At 44.0% G+C, this 17,565-nt stretch overlaps 1 protein-coding gene across 1 annotated transcript; it reads right to left on the reverse strand.

Annotated features, from left to right (window-relative positions):
- Positions 1-104: 104 nt before the first annotated feature.
- On the reverse strand, positions 105-15,527 carry Prkab2 (protein kinase AMP-activated non-catalytic subunit beta 2). The gene is made up of 8 exons (XM_028785197.1): positions 15,451-15,527; positions 15,145-15,322; positions 11,465-11,631; positions 10,401-10,494; positions 10,072-10,192; positions 7,375-7,508; positions 6,498-6,566; positions 105-4,174 (listed from the first exon to the last, which is right to left on the reverse strand). The coding sequence occupies exons 2-8, from the start codon at positions 15,295-15,297 to the stop codon at positions 4,097-4,099; spliced, it is 816 nt and encodes a 271-aa protein (XP_028641030.1). The 5' UTR covers positions 15,298-15,322; positions 15,451-15,527; the 3' UTR covers positions 105-4,096.
- Positions 15,528-17,565: the final 2,038 nt, after the last annotated feature.

Genomic DNA, 17,565 nt, shown 5'->3' on the forward strand with positions numbered 1-17,565 from the left:
GACTCTGTGTCTGCTCCAGCCCGGAGGAGCAGGCAGGGGCAGAAGGGAAGTGGAATTCCGGAGGGGCCGGCTTCTGACAATTGAATCAGTAAGTAACTCAAATGTTATTGCTGTATAACACTTTTATTAAACAGTTTTATGGAAAAACAAACCCACATTTTTGTGTGTTACGTTATACAGTTTTCAGGCAGAGCCCAGTGGTGAGTCACACGTGGAGAGAAGCTTTAAAGTCTTGACTTGTGTCCAGTTTGTGAAACACTGAAGCAGCTCTGCATGTGAGCATCAAAAATCACAAACAGCACCATTTAAGAGACTCACACTTACTTAACTGCCTTCAAATTAGGTCACCCCCTGCTTTATGATAAACTCAAAGTGCTACAGTGTAAACAACCAACACCTGCTAATTCAAATATGTCTCATATGTGCCACCCAGCACAGAATTTAGGACAAATTGACACTGATGTCCGACTGTCCTAAAAAGCTGAGGAAGGTGCTCTACAGAGAGGAACCCAACATGGCCAACACCTGCTACAACACTTACTGTAGGTGACCCTTGAGTATGTAATTAGAAACCTACAAATCCCTAATATTTAGTATTTCACATCAAACTTACTGCAAAAGTTCTGTACCACACTTAATTCAAATCAACCTCACCTAATGTTGGAAGTACTATTTTTATTTTGAATGATTCTTGCTACTTCAAAGGACTGGTAAGAAGCAGCACAAGCTGAGACAGATCCAGTTTCAAATTCTAGAGTCAGTGAATCCTACAAGAGACTTGTGGTTTTTTTTTTTTCTTTCCTATAATTGGAAAAAATAATTGGCTTTTTTACTCCAAACACTTATGTTCACTGCAGAAATCAGTCCTTCAATCTCCAGTTGTGACTGTCACTTAAAGACAGACAAATGCCTAGACCCAAAGTCCTTACTTCTTCCAAGTCTCCAATTCATGAGTAACTGGAGTCTGCAGCCGACAGTAGTCAGCAACAACTTGGCTTCGAGGATCAGTTATAACACACGAACAAAATATTTATCTGCTCTTAAGCCCCAAATCACAAGAATATGAGGACAAAGTATCTCTGAGAACAGAGTGAATATCACATACACACATGTGCATGTGCACATACACATACACACATACAGGGACTATTGCATATTGTTTTGAGGTCAAGCATTTAAAAGCCCTGTTCCCCACTTTCACGTCACATCACTATAGCAGCATGCACGCAATAGTGACACTTCTCAAAAGGTTTACATAAGATCCGTTAGATCTACAAGAAACCAAAACCAACAGGGACGGGTGGGTCAAGGCTCCTCTCAGAACCAACAGGGACGGGTGGGTCAAGGCTCCTCTCAGAAACAGGATTCTTTGTTCTCCAGACCCGGAGGCCAGGGCTCTTGAAGAAGTCAGCTGTGCCGTTCAGAGGTGTGGCCTACATTGGCTAAATCCTACTCAGGTCTAGGTTGACAGGAAGCTAATAACCATGGCGCAAAAGCCCTTCACACTGTCTAGGTCACATTTGCCTTGAGACCCTGGTGAACCTGTCTTACTGATAAGCGAAGTCAAACAATGCAGAAGAAAGGTAGAGAATAGGGCAACAGGACGAAGAAGACAGTTTCTGGGCTAACTTGTTTGTACAATAAAATCCAAGCATCCAGGTTGTGTCTGCTTGAACTCTTGAAGGGGTCCTGAACCTTCAGGTTCCTGCTCTCACCCTTTGGCTCCTCACGGCTTTCCTTCCCTCATAGCCACTGATTACACTACCAGTGTTTCCATGTTAGCCCTCCTTAAGTGCTGTCTTACTCTGCCAACTGACCCAGCAAAATTCCCATAGGCAGGGAAAGAAAAAAAAATAGTTTTGCCTTGATTTATTTCTGAATTCTGCCCAACTTTCTACTGTAGAAAACAAACTCTCTCTTAAAGTAAGAGAAAAGCCTTACCTTCCTCTGTCCCTTCACATGTGTTTCCTGGTGACAGGGGCAGAGCTCCCCAGGGTCAGGGGCCAGGACAGGGCCAGTGCTGGCAAGTCATCAGCCAGCCCTCCTAACTGTCTCCTTCACGTCCAGATGAGGAGGATGTGAAGGTCATTGGCACCAACCCCTCTACCACCACAGCCTCACCTGACTGAGAAGCAGCAGCCTGAGAGACTGAAGTCAGCTTTCCCCATCCTCTAGTGCTACAACTGTGTGGAGTAAAAACTTAATACACAAACACAGGTGATCCCAGTTCACACTGTTAACAGGAAGTGCAGATAAACATTCCCACTGTGAAACAATCAAGACTTTGAATCCTCCTAGGTGGCCAACTTCTAAATCAGCACTGAGGAAAAGCAGAAAATAAATAAATAAAACCTTCCAGTGTAACTGAAGAGTCTTAGAGTTGATTAAGAACCAAGTTTCAAAATGGCACACTATTCAGAAAACTGACTGGAGCACAAGGGTTCTCCACAAGTCTCAGGTGAAGGAGGCAGCTTGGATGGCTGAAGCGGCATGTAGTCCCGGGACTCATCTATCAAGGCATTGACCAATCTGTATTCCCTGTGAAACACCCCCATCTTCCTAGTCACGCTTGTGATCAGAGGTCTCAAAGGTGTGCAGAGGACTGCTGTGCCACCAATAGGTGGGAAAGCCAGGAGGTAGCTGAACTGACCAGTAGGTCCCTTTCAATGTGGCTGGCTCATCTCAGGAGATGAGAAGTCTCTCAATCATAAACAGTGCTTATGTTTGACTTGCATTTATCTGTAAAATGGAAGTGTCAAGATACTTGGAAAAATATTTTCTTTGAATCCTGAGTAGGCTGGAATACTTTTCAGTCAGTGGTTAACAGTGACCCCACTCGATCATCAAACACATTTAAAAGGAAGAGGCAAAAGAAAAAAAAAATACTTGGTTAATATTTGGTGCAAAGAGCAATACTGTGCATGGTTATGAATACCGGGGGTAGTTCCTTGCCTTACACATCTTTAAAGGTAGGGAAATCTAGCATGAGCATCCAACGAGCCTGCATAAACTTGTGTCTAGAGCTGTGCTTGGGTAGCGAGGTACACATGGCTGGCCATATTAACCCAAGACTGTAGACTTGCCTAGACTAGAGAAGGAAATCTTAAGAACCATTTGTCAAAAGCCTGAGGTTCTTTAATAGCCTGTTAAAACAGATGGATATGCTTTTTTTTTAATTAAAAAAAAATATAGGCACATAAAAGAATCTTTCAGGGATGAAAGATATGGAAGGTTTCCCTAATTCCAAGTCCATCTACAGACTGCTCTGATAAAGAAAAACCGGAAACAGGCCCATGCAGTCAAAATACAGGACCACACTGAAACACAAAGATCTGCATTTCTTTTTTCTAGATGTTAAAATAAACTGTAACACACTGGGTTAGGCCTTCGCTGAGCTAAAAAGGAGACCTTGGTACCTCCAGTCTCTAAGGTGAGTCTAATCCCACAAACTTTTCAAAAGGGTTTCTCACCCAGTGAGTTTTGCATTATGGGTCATGTATGAGATCTGAGGGATGCTATTAAATGTACGTAAAGTGAGGAGGGTTCTTGTGGGGCATCTAGTGTCATGTAAAAACACAGCAGATTGTGTCACATAGTGTGGGAATACAGAATCAATCCATGCAAGGAAAGCCACCCTGAAGTGGGGCAGCACTAAGTAGGGCAGCAGCCTGGCACACAGCTGACCCTTGGACACCAGTGGTCCAGAACCTCTGCCCAACAAGGATCCTAAGAGTTTGCTATTCTTTCACTTTAGAAAAAGAAGCTTCCGGTATACCCATTCCTGCAGCCACAGCTTCCCAGTCAGGCCCTGGCGACTACCCACAGGCAGAGAGAACGTGTACAGCTGGGCCAGGCGGCTCCCAGTAACCTTCCTCTCATATGCATATATATGGTTTTGTGTTTCTTAAAATAAACTCCATGAACTCATAAAGCTCTCATCTGCAATCAAATGCAAAGCAGAGCACCCTATCAGAGGCTCTGACACACACATAGCCTCAAAACAAATCAGCCTGCCAGTCTCAGAGGAGGCCAGCTCAGTTCAAAGGCAAGGGAGATGCTTCTCCAGAATCCTTGGAGGCAAGGAGTGATGTCTTCTTCAGATGGGCTTATACAGCAGCGTGGTGACATACTTCTTCTTGTAGCGATGGGTTGCGCTAAGGACCATCACACTGTCCTGCAGAGGAGAGAAGCACACACAGCTGATTGTTATTTGGCTGGCTGCTGGCTCTCACTCTTTCAGTCACTCACTGTTGTGGCAAAATACTCCATCAAAAACACTGCAAGGGAGAGAAGGTCTATCTTTGGCTCACAATTCTGGATTACAGTCCGTCATGCTAGGGCAGCCAAGGCGTCAGGGAGCTGAGGCAGCCGAGCACATCGCACGGGCGCACACTGGGTCAGCATGCTTTCCCCCACTTCATCCAGTCCAGGACACCCCGTCCAGGGAATGGTGTGCTCACATTTAAGATGGGTCTTCGTATGCCAATTGATGTATTCAATATAATTCCCCATAAGTATGCTCAGACTCATAGCTTTGGTTGTCCTAAAAAAATTTTTTTAAGTTGACAACACTAACCAACACATTTACTTTTAAAGAGACAACTTGAAATAAAAGAGGCTGGTTTTGCTGTCAAATCTAACTCAGTTCCAATGTAGTTCCTGTTGGTTGGTATCCTTGAATAATTTATACAATGGTCTCTCTGTCCCTCCATCCCCATCTTTAACTTTTTCATATAAAGGGTAATAGCTGCCATTAGCTATTATCTGATGGCTCTGAGGCTTACAAGAGAAATCAAAGTATCCTGACATATACAAGGTCGTGAAGAAATACTGACTTACTACTTTATTCTCCTCCTCATTCCAAACGCCACTAATGGACTCAAGCCTAGCTTGTCAACAAAGACAAACACGCTGTCAACCATTCCCAGAACGAAATGTTAACTGTGGTAAGAAACGAAAATGATTCTTCTCAACATTCATTTGTAAGCCCCAAAGCAGGGCCAATCACCACTTAATGCCAAGGATGAACTGCAAACATCCTCTCTGACCCAGAAAGAACTGTGGAATTTCCTATCCACCCTTAGAGGAAAAGAAGACTTTCTTAGACATCCAATCTTCTGGGTCAATTCCAAATGGCCAAACAACTGAAAGAACCCAAAGTCAAGAAGACCCAACAGGACTGTCACCTGTACTGTAAGCCATACAAAGGAGCAAAGGCACCAACTGTCAAGATGTATTTGAGAGCATCATGTGCCACAGAAGAGACAAATGACAAGGGATATCAACTGAAAGTTACAGAGTGGTCACAGGAGACAAAACACAATCAGATCTCTAAGAACCCCACAAGTCCAATGCAGAGACCAGTGCGGCTTGCTGTCTTCCTTCATCCTGTACTGTCCCTGATGAACGTGTCCCACACACGCACACACGCTGGTTAGACCGGACCGCCGCGCTGACAGCTGACACATGGCTTTTCAAGGGGGAAGCCAGGCAGATGCAACCCTGCTCAGGAGAGCTGTAGACTGGGGAGCAGGTGACAGAAAGGCACCTGTGAGAAGACCTGTGTGACGACACACAGGAAAGCTCATGGGCAAGGGCCGAGAGGACAGAACCTCAGGCCTGTCTTATAATCACTGGCAATCTAACTTCGCTGAGTTTTAGTCTATCTATGAAACAGGGGTTAAAAATAATACTTAACATCTCAAGATTACCATAAAGATGAAATTCAGCGAATTAAGATTTTATATACAGTCACAGACTATTAAAGTCAGCTCTATCAATGATCTCCCTGCTCTAGCTGCACATCTAAGAAATACAGCAGCTTATAGGGGAACTACTGGGAGTACCCTGTACACGCTTATCACAATCTCTGGGGATGAGAGCACTCAACCTGAAGCCCCACAACTTCTCCAAGTAGTTCTCATGAGGCTCAGCTTAGACAGTCATAGAACTACACATTTACGTCAACAGCCAAGACACAAAGACATTAAAGCAATGGAGAAACTAAGGACTCTAGTGCAGGGGTGGGAAGACAGGGAACCCTCCAGTCACATGACTCCCTTCCTACTATATAAGGATGGGAACACCTGGGTACATACAACTAGGACACGGCAAGGAGCTTGACTCCCCATTTTAAAAGGTAAAGTTTTATGTCTCATTCAGGCATTTGTTGAAGGAAGCTAAGCCTGATTTTCTGCAGACTGAATCCAGTCCCTATGAACTCAAGCTTAAGAAAACAGATGAGACAAACGGTCCAGCCACCCAAGGGAACTCAGAAGCAGAAACGCCCCATTATTGACAGCTCAGCCCGAACACAGACCAGAGACTGAGGTTTAAAACCAACAGCCTATGAGTTAGGAAGAGACAGCTCTTCTATAATTTGACCGTCAGTGCTAAGTGTAGCTTTAAAAGCAGCAGCAAGCAAGTTACCATGAAGAGCTTGAGGGACCCTTCCCCTTCCACGTGGGAGGCTGTGGAAGACCAGGGCTGCCACTTACCTTAATGGACAGTGCATAGAGATGGTTCAGCATAACATGATTGGGCTCGGGAAGTAAGGCTGGGTCACACTAGGAGAAAGACACACCCCCGCCAAATGTGATTAAATGCAGACAAAACACACAGCTGACTCTTCCCCACAGCTCTCCGCACTGTTGAGAACTCTAAATAGGAATACTTTGTCTCCTACAAGTCATACGTTCCCAGATCATAAAATCTAAAACTCCTCAGTGTAGGGTAGAAATGCTAAGCCCCAACAGCCACTAATTTTCTTTAAGAGAATTAAAACAAAAATCTTGCTTAGAAATATATATGGTTTAGGTTAAAGGGAAAAAATAATCTTCCTAGGAACTATCAACTAAGTAAAATCATGGTTAAAAATATTTAATATAGCCGGGCAGTGGTGGCGCATGCCTTTAATCCCAGCACTTGGGAGGCAGAGGCAGGCGGATTTCTGAGTTCGAGGCCAGCCTGGTCTACAGAGGGAGTTCCAGGACAGCCAGGGCTACACAGAGAAACCCTGTCTCGAAAAACCAAAAAAAAAAAAAAAATTTAATATAAAGTTGTGAATTTCTGTATTTCCCCCAGTGAGAGTGCCCCTTATCTTGTGTTGTAACAGAAGTCATAATACATATCAACTCTAGCAGTTTGGTTTTGATTTAGCTAGAAAGAGAGACATCTATAAATTCTGCTATTGGTGCCTAAAGAAGTTACAGTTCAGTCTGGGAAAAAGGATTCCACCGTGCTGCTGATGTGCATATGGCTTATTATCGTAATGAGGACACATGTGTGTCATAATTCTAGCCCAAGGTTACTAATTTTGACACTGATGGTCATAGAGATCCCCAGATGATCTAGCAACCTGCTCAAGATACTCACAGAAATATTAGTGTCCTTGTTAAGAATAACTTGGAGTAGGTGAGGGGGCAGGATGGGTGGAGATTTGAATCTTTCCTCAGATCGAAACACATACATTTCTTGACCATAAGGCCCTGGGGGTGAGCTGGACAGGTCTGAAAAATATTTATGCAAACGTGAAGGAAAAGTTGAAGGGTTAGTGAGAATGCATGGGGAAGCTATCATCACACAGTTGTTAATATTAAATGCAGCACAAGTCCTGGAGCATAAGGGCTTGTGGCCTACTGCAGCTAGAGCTGGAGCTGTCAGGTTGGAAAGGAAATGTCTGAATTATCCTGAACATGGACCAGGAAGCTTCCCAACAAGGCAACATGATGTGAGGAAGAGCTGAGTGGCCAGGACCTAGGCTCCAGGAAACCAACACCACTTGTCAGCCACGTGACCTTGGGCAGATCCTTTCTTTCGGTCAGTTTGCTCATCCACAGATAAATATCTTCCTAATTTACAATGCTTTTGAGGAAATAAAAATGAGAGTGGTTAAAATGATGTGGACTCAGTGTGAAAAAATTAGATTTCATTTTTTTCTACCAAAGTGACAGACAACAATGTTACACACTCTAAGTCTATAATGATTACAGTAGACAGAATGAACACAGCTATAGTCGAGAAAGTGAACATGTCCACACAGAAAGGTACCACACTTCGTACTCACTGTGATGGCTGCCACTGAAATGACAAGTACTGGCAAAAATGTAGAGACACTCCAATAGTGCAATAGTGCAGACACTTTGAAAAACAGTATGGTTGTCTTCAAACAGTTAAACAAACTTTGTAACCCAGTAATTACAATCCATTACTGGGTGTATCACTTAAGATAAAATATAAGCCACACAAAAACCTGACCACGAGTGTTCATAAGCAATATCTATGGGAGCTCCAAAGAGGAAGCAAAACCCAAATGCCTGTCAACAACGGATGGAGAAGCAAAAAGGAACTGTCAGACTGTGGACTTCTGCTCAGTCACAGACAGAAGCAAAGGACCGATACATGTTTCAACAAGGATGGGCCCTGGAAGCCCACTAAAGTGAAAGAAGCCACACAATGCATGTTTACATTTATACAAACAGTCGGGCAAATCCATATAGCAGAAGCTTTATGATGGATAAAGAACAAAGGGCAGGGGGATGGAGATAGTCCTTCTTCTGAAGAAACAATGGTTCTAAAACTCAATATACTAAAAAAAATGGATAAATTGAACAACTTAAAAAGATGTGTTTTGTGGTTGCTGGATTATACTTAAAAGATGAAAAGCATTCAGGTAAAAAACTATAAAATTAAATGAATTATGTTTTCATTATTTAAAAATTTTTGTATTTTACAGCTCCAGAGAAAACATTTTAGTAATAGTTTATTTTAATAACTCAGATTTGCTTCAACATGTAAGGCAAAACAATGCTGTGTTATTAAACAAAACCTCAAAAACAGAACAGGAAACTTTTCAAAGCATGTTCAGTTGTTCTGATCACTTTATCCACAAAACTCTACTGGGAAATAGCACAGGACAATTTTCACAAGTTGTCCTTTATACTAAAATATACAAGTTGGACATTGAAAAGTCACACAAATGGCCACACCCACTATCTGTACATTCCTCATAAACGCTCTATGTCTTACATCACTGGGTTAGGAAACCATGTGAACGTAAATGTGCTGTCCTCCAGCTACAGATTTATGACTGACTGTCGCATGCTCACTGGTTACTTTGCAGATCATAATATAATCACAGATTTAGTGGTCTCAGAACTTAAACCTTTTAAGATCATTGCCCTCCAGCCTGTAAGAATGCTGAGTTAATGTTCTGAGCTTATATACTAATTCTAAGTAGGTAGTTACTGTGCTATGGACTATTTGTCCCTTGTCCTAGAAACTTTGCTATGGGGCCTGCCTCAGTTATTATGACTGAGGTTCACTGAGGGTCTAAGCCCTCATGTTTACTGCTGGGAGCTGGTGTACAGTACATGACTAGTAGTCGAGGCAGGCATTGCAAACAAGAGACCTTGTTTCATTCTCTTTGCACACAAGAGATCTGCTCAGTGGATAAAGTTCTCCAGGCAGGTACCTCTCCCATCATCCAGTAACAGGACAGTGACTATGGAGAGTTTGTACAACGTGCCTCTGCTACCAGAGTGAGCAAGCACTGAGAAAGGCCCTGGGGAAAGTAGTATACACAAAATGAAAACACACAGGACTTTCCCTGTAGATTCAATTCTACGTAGAACAACTATTGTTTTGGTTTTTTTTTTCCCTCACATGCCCTCAGTGACAATTATGGTTGTAGGCTCTCATAAAATCCTAACTTCCAGGGTGAACTCCCAAAATAGCTGACTCAGGTTACTAGGACAAACTAGATGTACCCAGCCTCTACAGATTATAGCACCAGAAGCTCATGGATAGTGGGAAATCTTACTGGAAACAGCATTTGAGACTGCAGACTACTGGTGGGTTACATAAAGGTAAAATGGAGAACAGTATATCAGAGTAAGAAAGGCAAACATTATACCACAGGATTTGTGTGCAAGCACGTGCACACACACATGTGTGAGCTTATGAGATTTTAGAGAAAACATGAAAATGCAAAATAAAGCAAGAAACCAGTTTGGGGAAGGAATATGCATTGTAAGAAAGACACAGCAAGAGGAAGCAATAGGACAACATTACCTCGACATGGTGTCTCAGAGCTCTCCATAGAGTCTAACTTTAAAGCATCGAATACTTCAAAATCAGATTTCTTGACATGGATCAAATTATTAATTGTGCCAAGCTGACTGGTAACCACAGGCTGAAACAGTGAAGAAATACAAACAAACAAACAAGTAAATAAGTAAATAAAATGAAAGGAAATTGGATTCTCTTTTAAATTCACATTGTCACCCAACTGCCCCCTACTTTTACGACAAGTCTCTAGTAGGGAGCCTGTTGCCCACTGAACTGGAGGCCAGTAAGTCATAAGGAGGCCACTGAGGCTCTGCTGCAAATCCAGGCCTTACCTCTGATGGATCATGAACCCACTGTCCATCCACAAAGAACTTGTACTGGTGCTCTCCCTCCGGAAGATCCAGGATGGCCACAAAGTCATTATGACTAGAGAAGAAAACAGAAGCCCAGTCAAGTTCCTTCAAGAAGACAGAGTGTAAAAAAGTAAGAGGAGATGATGGGGCCACCGCGATGACCTCGTACATTCCTAAGCGACAGCTCTTGTGCTCACCTCACCCCGCTCAGTACAAATCCATTCTCTTCTGTATCAGTCAACACAGGTGCTTGGCAACCTCTCCCACTAACGTTGTTTTTGATCACTTGTGTGTGTGTGTGTGTGTGTGTGTGTTAGGGGGGTGATTGACAAAATGTTTAGATTTCTTAGAGCTAGGGAGATGGGCTCAGCCAGTAAGAGTGCTTGTTGTGAGCTTCAGGACCTGAGTGTGAATCCCCAGAACCCATGGAAAAAGCTGGGCATGGCTCCACACGCGTGTAACTCCAGCACTGGGGAGGAGAGAGACAAGCAGACCCCAAGAGACTTTTGACCAGTAAAGCTAGCTGAAATGGAGAAACTGTGGTTCAGTGAGATTGTCTCAAGGCAACAGGCTGAAGGCCATGGAGAAAGATACTTGGGTCTTGTTGTGGCCTTCACACACACATACGGGTGTACATGTACATACAAACACACGTTACATACAAAGCAGAGTTTTTACAAGTATGCATAACATAAAAGATAGATTTGGGTTGGGAAATATTTCAGGGTACTCTTCCCATAGTTTGGTGAGCCTTTTCTGGAAAATGACCTATTACACTCTGACAATCACTTAAATCATTTCCTACTGCTTTGCCAGCAATAAACTGGCCTTATACCTACAATGTCACAATGTATTTTGCTTTAATACAGGATTAGTTATTTCTAGATTTCTTGAAGACAAGAAATGGCTTGAGAAGCACAGTCCTGAAGCGTGCACACACCATGTTGTCAGAAACTTCCCTGAGGCCCACTCTCTTCCCTAAGAAAGGCAAGCAGGTGTCTAGTCCTGCATGCTGCAGACTCCACAGAGATGTCTGTCCTCACCTCTTAATCAGAGGGATCTTGGTGCTCCAATTATTGAAGGACCCAGAGATGAAGACCTCCTTGCCTCCTTCAGACCAGCGGATAACCGTGGGCCGGGCCTGCTGGGTGGGCTTCACAGAATCATCCAAATCCTGCTGCCAGGGTACAAACTCTTTGTCCCCGGGGAGCTGTAAGAAGGAGTAGGTCATCCCTAGAATAAATTATGACCCAAGGGTTTTTAAGCGGTCCCAAAGATTTTTAAGGGGCATTATATTAGGCTTCAACTAAAGTCAGACACCCCAAATTCAACAACTGAATCAGGGTATGAACAAACTATAGAAAAGAACTGTGGCACACAGCATTCTCCCTGGAGAACCTTTGGATCACCTTTCAAACAAACAAGCACCTCCAAACCTTTCCTTCCATAGTACCAGTTTAGCTTGTATGCAGCAATTAGGATATGCTTCTGAACACCTCATAGGAAACTGTAGAAAACCAAGTATGGTTCTCTAAAAGAAAATTAAGCCAGCTATATGTTTTTCAGAGGCAAACTGTCTCTGGCAATTACAATTAAAGTTAAAGATATCAAAATTCTTTAGTAATTAACAACACTGTTTTAGCTACTTGGTTATTAAACAGGGCATTAAAATTTTAAGGGCTGGAGACGCAGTTCAGTGCAGAGCGCTTTCCTACCAGGCACAAGGCCCTGAGTTTCATCTCCAGCACCATCGTTCCCTCAGTCGACACACATTGGGAAACCGCATCCCTGACCCAGTACAGCTGAAATGGTTATGAAACCTGACTGGCTTACCCAGGCCAGGTCATGAAATCACCTCAGGAGGATACATGATATTCAGGAGCTCTAGGAGCACAGCATCAAAAGCAGCTTCCTTGAGCAAAAGCAGATCCATTACTAAATGGGGTTTATAGGATTCTGAGAAAAACAAATCCCTTAGTTTTTTTCCAAGGCTATCCTTCAGGTCAGGTGTGGGCCAACTGTAGCCATGAGCCAGACTGCTTTTACAAAGCTTTTGTTTAGAAACAGCCACCCACATGTTTACCTGTCATCTACAGCTCACTGCTACCGTGTAGACTTGGGAAATGATGACAGACTGCATGACCCACAGACTCTAAACTTGGTATTATTTGGCCTTTTACAGAAAAAGTTTGCTAATCCCTCCTTTGGGATGGCTGCAGTGACTGGTAAGTAAGACTGCACGGTACCAAGTCAGACCTTACAAATGAAACAATGAGTAACTAAAGTCTAGCTTATTCTCCTGGGCTTTCCCCTGCTTTTTCCAAAATGAAAAAAAAAATTACCTTCCAGTCTGTGTCTCAATAATCCTTAAGACTACAGTACACATACATCCAAAGCAAATGGACAAGGAAAAGGAAGGACTTTTACATTACTCAGGGGACTGGATTAGACAAAACTGTGGCCTCCATAAGATCAAAGCTGGCTGACAGTTGCATTGGCAATGTTTACATATGCCTAAAAACAACCCTCAGAGTCCAATTCCCCCAAAGGACTTTGGGAATATATTTTTTAAAAGCCTTCAGGTAACAACATTCTTATCACATTACAATAAACAAGGAAAAGTATCTCGTATTTTTCTCTGGGGGTCAAATTCTCACTCTAGTCCAGGCTGGCAGGGATCCTCCTGCTTCTGCCCCTGAAGCAGCTGAAATCACAGGTACGAGCCACTATTGTGTCAACTTTAAGCAGTCACCTTTTGAGGTACGAACTAAATGTTAGAAGCACCATTTGTTGACCTTTTGGAAGTCTGTTTCAGAGTGGTTGGTAGGGGAGTGGCTTGGATCACAGAGGAACAGTCTTTCATGACCTTTCAGTGCCGTTTAAACCGGGTGACATATACACAGCTCATCACACTGTTCATTTTATAAGTGTGTCAGATTTCCTGTAAGGTTTTTAAAGCATTCTTGGGGGATCCTGTCGTACAAATAGGACTGAAAACCACTTTAATAAGCCTGACCTCTGAAGCAAAGATGCCCCCAACCCCACTGTTCCTATCAATTACTTTTATGACTTCAGGATTTTCAGTTTACGATTTGAAAGCTCCAAACTATTAATATGCCTGGCTTTGGAGCAAAGCCCTTCCACTTATGACATGACATTTCTGTGGTAAGGAGCGACTGCAGCTGACTAGCAGAAAAAATGTTTACAAGTTAAACCATCAGTGAAACCATCAGGAACAGCAGCAAACCAGCAATTTAAATTACAGCCTGCAAATGTTTAAGGAAATTCATGGGGGGTGGGGATACATGTGCTATAAAGTTTTCAATCTGGATAAGACATGGGTAATAGTTTGAACTACTTTTTTCATTTCACAAACGGCAAGATGTGAGGGAAAGAATGATCCAGAACAGGCCTAGATTCACACAGAGCAGCCTGGCTCTTATTCAGGACACCAATTACTGCAGTCACAGTTTGACTGTACCCAAATCCTGAGTCATCAATGTAGGACTGAGCAAAAATACAAGGCCTGTCTGCCACCCTGGATAAGCTTTGGAGAAGAAAATCTAGGCTAAGTACAGGGCCCAAATGATGAAGAATCCTAGAGGAGAGGAAACAGGAAAAGAGAACCCCAAGAAATGGCCAGTTCAATGACTCTCACTTTTCTAACGGTGTGCTCAATCAGGATCCAAGAAAATAGGGTGTATAATCCAAATTTCATGTGCTGTCAAAGTGGTAAATAAAACTATTTACTATCCTAAGCCTCAGTTTACTGGGAAGTGATAAATGTCAGACACATTCCACTACTCCACCTCCAAGTGCAGGGTTTTTTTTTTTTTTCACTCAAGAACGCCTACCAGGAGAAATTAAATGTATTTAATGCTGACATTTCTAAAAGTGATTAGGAACATTAGGGTAGCAATCACACTGCTGTCAGCTCCATCTGGCTCTTCTTTTGAGTGACTAAAAGTGGCCTCTGGCTCAAAGTCTATGGAATTGAAAGCAAAGTCTTCAGGGCAGTAGAGTGTAGTTTTGTGCCTCGAGCAACATTTTGAAGTACTTCTGAGGAGTGAAGGGAAATACTTGCTCTCCTATGAAGCGAAGCCAGGTGTGCAAAACGCACAGCTACGTTTTAAAACGCTACGTTTAAAAAAAAAAAAAAATCTGAGCCATTAACCAAATGATGGCCCTGTAGTGATCCCCAAGACTAGGGGAAAGTATTCAAGTAATCAAGTGATGGCTGCTCTCAGGGCCACACAAAAGTGGACGAGGATCGAAGAGGAGGTGCAGAGCACTTGAGAGCCAGACCGAGATCTACCCAGAGACATTTTCAGGAAGAAGAAATCATCTAGCTATCTTGAGGCCAATGTGAGAAACTGAGCCCGAATCAATAGCTCAGACAACGCACCCTCCGAAGTTTCCACCCGCGCTCACAAACTATACATCCTGCAAGCTCTACAAGAGGGCAACCTGCACGTAGAACCAAGGATGGGGCGGCCAGGGGATGGGTCTTTAGTACTCGTCCTAAAAGGTTGGCCCACAGATTACTCAGAGCAGCAGGAAAACAACTCCGCGCCTCTATCCTAATTTGAGGTAGTATCTAGGAGGAATTAGCACCCAACATCTCTGTCCGCGGAATAGCCTTCTAATTAAAAAGTCCATAACCCTTGAGAATGAGGAGGAAGAATCAAGAAGGGCGGAGCAGCCGGCAGCCCCGCTACCTCACCTTGGAGTCGGGCAGGCTGAAGACGCTGGGGTCGTCGGTGCTCCCCACCATGATCTTGTGCTCCTTTCCCGGGCCATGGCCGCCGCCCTCAGCTCGAGCAGCCTTGGCACCGTGGCGCTCCCCAGACACCCGCTCGCTGGTGGTGTTTCCCATGGCTGCAGCTCCAGTCGGGGGCAACCTGCCGCGGGGAAAGACACCAGGCGGGGAACACCCCCGCGGCCGCGTCAGGGGCGCCCCGGCCCCGCCCCTGCGCCCGGGAAGGGAATCCCCGCCGCAGGAGACCGCGCCCGGGGTCCCCTCCCTTACCGGCTTCGCCGATGCCTCAACTCGGAGAACCCGCTCCGGGAGCCCTCGCTGCCCCACAGCCCAGGTCCCGCAAACCCCCACGCTGCTCACCTCTGGAGATAAGCTCCGTGCTCGCGTGGCTACACGCACGCCGGCTGTTCGGCGTTCAAGGAGACCAATAAAGTTATTGAAATTGAAACCGCGCCCCAAGCCAGCGAACTGGGTTTCCTCCTAAAATGGCTACAAGGCCCGCGACGCAGTACCGCCTCTGCCTCTGGCCCCGCCCACCGAATCTCTTGTTCCGCCCCTTCGCTCCAGCTCCAGCCCCGCCCTCTCACCAGCCTGGGTCGCCTGCCTCTCTAGGCACCAGCACCACTGCCAACTCTGTGGTGGGTGCATGCGCAGCTCCGGCTTGGGGGCGGGGCCGAGGGTGAGGTCGAGGTCGGGGTTGGGATTAGGGCTGGGAACCGCCCGCGTGGGGGTTGATAGTGGGGCGTTTTGTCTTCCTAAGCCGTTTGTCTATCCATGGGACACGCGCTTATTAGAAAAGCCGAATCAGAGGCCTCCTCGTGCCCTAGGTTCAGAATTAGAACCGCACTTTAACATGATACCTCAAACGGCTTGACAGCGGTGCATAGCGCATCCACATTCGAATGGTTTTCATACTCCACGTACACCTCTACTAAGCAACCTCATTCATTTTTTTATCTCTCTTGTCAAGTATGTTCATTCAATTATCATTAGTTTACTGAGGCCCCCACTATGCTCCACGCACTATACTGGGCACTGGGAATAAGATTAATGACAAGGCATCCGTCTTAATTTCTAATTCAGAGAGGGATGACGTAAAGGAATCTGTCTTTGTGTCATGTGATATGGACATCCATCAAATGTGATTGAGGGCTGAGTGGTGGTTGGTGCCTGTCTTTAATACCAGCACTCCAAGAGGCAGAGGCAAGCAGATCTCTGAGTTTGAGACCAGCCTGGTCTTCAGAGTGAGTTCTGGGATAGCCAGGGCTACACAGAAAAAAACCCGTCTGGAAAAACCCCAAACCAAACCAAAAGAAAAAGCTTGGAAAAAAAGGTGACTGAGGAATTGAATATGAGGTGAGAGCACAGAGGTCACATCCGGGGTCAGGAAGCTGTTCCTGGAGGGATAACAGAGGAACTGAATCCTGGAGACGTTTGAGCATTATTCAGCTGAAAAGTGGGAGTTTATTAAAAACAGCACAGCAGAGAATGAGTACATGGTGCCTTGGGGAGTTCCAGGATGAAAGTCTGGAGTGGATTTATGTCCATCCTGCTGTTAGGCAAGACAAACTAATAGTAAATACTTTGTTTATGTATAACCTGTCCTTCATGGCCGTCTGTTTTTTGTTTTGTTTGTCTGTCTGTTTGTTTTTGTTTTGTGTGCTCAGCCTCCAAGAGCAACTTATCTAACTGATTTTAAGAAGTCTTAACCTTATACCACCAAAGCCCCCAATTGTAATTTATACTTATCTATCACAGGAAACAAAATTGTTGTAGTAAGTTATATTATGGTTTATTAGAGCAACTTAATCTGAGCACAATTGAAGAAACAATCATTTAAACAAATGGTCCCAACCTATATTCTTTTTTTAAAAAAAAGTTTATTATTTTTTATTTTATTTGTTAAGAGTATTGTTGCATGCATACAGGCATGCGCACCACACACATGTAGTGCCCATGGCGGCCAGAAGAGGGAGTCAGAAACCCTAGAGCTGGAGTTACAGACAGGAAGCACCCCGTGGATTCTGGGAACCAAACCCTGGTTCTCTACAAGAGCAGAAAGTACTACGCTTAACCACTGAGCCATCTCTGGCTATCCAACATTCATCTGAGAAATTTTTAGTACTCACATGTAGTTCAGGTCAAACTCTGAACTTAAAAACAAAACAACTCAAAACAAAATTGTTGTACAACAGTTTTAGATTTAAGTTGTAAAGACAACAGAGGTTCTGCAAGCTCTACACCCAGTTTCCTCATGGAAACATGTCATGGTGGTGCATGTATCAATCTAACACTAATATTGATACATCGTATTTTAGCCAGACTACACAATTATTACTAGTCCTCCAGTTTTTACTTTGTATCTCTTTTTCTCTTCTTGGATTC

This window comes from Grammomys surdaster, unplaced genomic scaffold (assembly GCF_004785775.1).
Source record: "Grammomys surdaster isolate TR1022 unplaced genomic scaffold, NIH_TR_1.0 125156, whole genome shotgun sequence".
Classification (NCBI taxonomy): domain Eukaryota; kingdom Metazoa; phylum Chordata; class Mammalia; order Rodentia; family Muridae; genus Grammomys; species Grammomys surdaster.

Bases quoted from the DNA above. Each gene is read 5' to 3' on its own strand.
- Prkab2 (XM_028785197.1), bottom strand. From the start codon at position 15,297: ATGGGAAACACCACCAGCGAGCGGGTGTCTGGGGAGCGCCACGGTGCC. The intron at 10,193-10,400 runs GTAAGGCCTGGA...TCACTGTTTCAG, and splicing joins GGGTTCATGATCCATCAGAG to CCTGTGGTTACCAGTCAGCT. The intron at 7,509-10,071 runs GTAATGTTGTCC...AATATTTTTCAG, and splicing joins CTCTGAGACACCATGTCGAG to ACCTGTCCAGCTCACCCCCA.